Source organism: Scardinius erythrophthalmus (genome assembly GCF_964197995.2).
Source record: "Scardinius erythrophthalmus genome assembly, chromosome: 22".
Classification (NCBI taxonomy): Eukaryota; Metazoa; Chordata; class Actinopteri; order Cypriniformes; family Leuciscidae; genus Scardinius; species Scardinius erythrophthalmus.
In genome coordinates, this window is record NC_138242.1 from 27,035,495 (window position 1) to 27,038,315 (window position 2,821).

The 2,821-nt window shown below is 34.4% G+C and overlaps 1 protein-coding gene across 1 annotated transcript; it reads left to right on the top strand.

The window, feature by feature from the left end:
• The first annotated feature begins 211 nt into the window (after positions 1 to 211).
• On the top strand, positions 212 to 2,400 carry LOC308682696 (uncharacterized protein). The gene is made up of 5 exons (XM_081352576.1): positions 212 to 338; positions 1,392 to 1,500; positions 1,585 to 1,704; positions 1,793 to 1,871; positions 1,963 to 2,400. Exons 1-5 carry the CDS (start codon positions 241 to 243, stop codon positions 2,052 to 2,054), a joined length of 498 nt encoding a protein of 165 aa, XP_081208702.1. The 5' UTR covers positions 212 to 240; the 3' UTR covers positions 2,055 to 2,400.
• Positions 2,401 to 2,821: the final 421 nt, after the last annotated feature.

Genomic DNA, 2,821 nt, shown 5'->3' on the forward strand with positions numbered 1-2,821 from the left:
ATTTTAAAAATGTAATCGTTCTCTTTTCTCTCAGATAGAGACCCTTGAGCTCAACGTTCACACACCCTGCAGGCCTGTTTCTTTTTTGAGAGCTCAGTTGATGTTCTAATTAAATTAGTCAATTTCCCCCCACAGCCTCACTCATGACCATCCTATGATTCTGTTTGTGCCCTGTAAAAACCTCTCGAAAAACGTTCAGCATTGACTGAACTAGTTGCAGCTGGAGACTGCAGAATAACCATGCGTTTCTCTAACTTGCTTTTTATTTGTATTGTGACATTAGGATCATCTGAATTCTGCTCCGCAGGACCTCTACACGCACAATGCAAAGTCGAGTGGTAAAGTATCATATCATCATTTTATGAAAAAAAAAAAAAAAAATGGATTAAAGAATACAAAATCTTTAGCATTAGATTTGCTAACAGAAGAATGTAAACAGTTATATACAGTAGTTGAAAAGAAACTGAAATAATGCAGGTAGATGTATTTGTTTATATTATAATTATATAATGTTTAACAATTATAAGGTTTTGATTAGATAAAAAAAAATTAAGTCATGAAATGTTTTTTAAAAATCTTGAATTTTAACAGTTTTGCTTGTTTTCAGCTGCTTATTGATCAAGTTTTACTTTATATTAACATGTTTAAAAGAAGTAAAATTTAATCCGTCTATTTTTTATCTGTTCTACATTTTTAAATTTGGTTATTTTTATACATTGTTTAATGTATTTAATGTCAAATTATTCTTATTATGAATGACATTTAAATTATTCAATTAGAAAACAGCTTTTCAAATCAGATGTGGAGTTGGGAAGTAAAGCAATTTTAGTGTTCAATGTTCAAGAGGGCTACTATATAATTAAAGTCCCCCTGTGGTGAAAATCAAGTTTTTAATGTTGTTTAATGTCTATGTGGTGTTTTGAATGTGCTTAAGTCAACACCATTGCTGAGTATTTTCTCCTTAAAACTGCAGTGAACCAAAGACAGTCTTAAAAACGCGAAATAGCTGGTGTTTCTCACGTCACAAACTACCTTGTAACCAATCAGGTCAACGTATGATCGTCAACGAGTGGATCTCTGAGCTGGTGTGAGTGAGTGGAGACGGGGCTATTTTGCATATTCATAGAACCGCGTATACTAATTGAGGCAAGGCAAGGGTGTAGAGTTACATTCAAGCTATTTTAAAGCATGACGATTTTTTTCAAGGAAAAAAAACTTTAAATATGTCATTTTGGTGAATAAAGGTGAGTTTTAAATGATGAAATGAATACAGGAGGGGGACTTTAATTTTAGTGGGCAGTGCAATAGCTTCGTTTTCCACTAGGTGGCAGCATTTGTGTGGGGTTAAGAGCGATGCAATTGATTGAGAACTTGTGTTTGGCTTTTCCCAGGTATTTCAGTGTCCCTTGCAGGAGTGTGTATGAAGCTCTGGTCACACAGATTAAAAAATGGAGGACAGTCTCGACCTGTGCCATGGGAGGAGAGAAGTGTCTCTACAAGGTGTGTGTTTTGATGCAAGAAGATGTGTGTATATATTTCTCTGTATAACTTGCATGAATATTTCGCTCCTTTTCTCTTTTGAAGTTGCAGTCTGCATCTGTGCACTTCATATCAGCCAAACACACAACGCCAGTAAAAAAATACGTTGATGACATCAACTTCAGACTCGTCTCCTATGGATTTTTTACACATTGCCACGTGTCTGTAAGTGTTATGGAAATATATTTGACTTATTTTATGTAGAAGTATCATGTTTGGCCAATCAAATAACCAGTTTTAACTTGTTCTCCAGGCCATGTCAGTGTCAGAGACCTGGTATGCTGTCACAGATCACGGCACCAACTATTGTAACCTCTACAACTTAATGGAAGGTAGGTCAAAATACAATATAGGCTGCATTTGATTAATTAAACATAAATGTAAAGACAAATCCAGCTTCTGAGGTTTATTGTCTGTGTGCAGGCAGCGGTCTTACTGAAGCTCCAGGATATAAAGAGATCACCAGTGACTTCCTGTGCACTCAACGGTCATCTGCTAACTGCACCGTCTACTAACACTGAACATTCATACTTTTTATATCGAAATTGGAATTTAGTGGATTTTACACTCTAAGAAAAAAGGTTCAATGGTTTCTTAAAGAACCCTCTATGCCAAAAAGGTTCCACCAAAGGAGAAATTAAAACTTAATTAAACCTAAATCCATAAAATGATCCCATTATGGGAAGCCCTAAAGGTTCTACATATGAAGCACTGACAGAACCCTTTAAGCTTCTTTATAGAACGCTTCTTCTAAGAGTGTATTCATGTTTATTAGATTTGAGGCCATCTGTAATCTCTTCTTTTTTTCTTTTTTTTTTTTTGTAAATAAACTTTTAACCTTTTAACCAACATATATATTTACGTCTCTTCCTGGGAATACAGACTAAGAATATTGATGGCTTATTGGCAGGGGTGTACCGTTCAAATGGTGAATTGAGTAATATTAAAATAGAACACAATAATTTTAAATTGTAATAAAATTTGACTGTTTTCACTGTATTTTTTATTTCTGTAGAAGGAGAATGTCTCATCTTCTAACAATAGCAAAAGCTTTAATATCACATTCCAACTTCTTGTTTCATTAGGAAATACAGAAAAGGAAACTACACTCATCTGCATTTCTTTGGGTCTTTTAGTTGTCTTGCTTTCATTATGTATTTACAGCACAGAACTTAATAGCTCATGAATCAGAGTTATATTTCTAATGTTGCTATTGTATGACTCTCCAAAAGACGGTTTTGCTTGAGTTTTGTGCTCCTCTTCTGTATGTTTCTCATTCAGT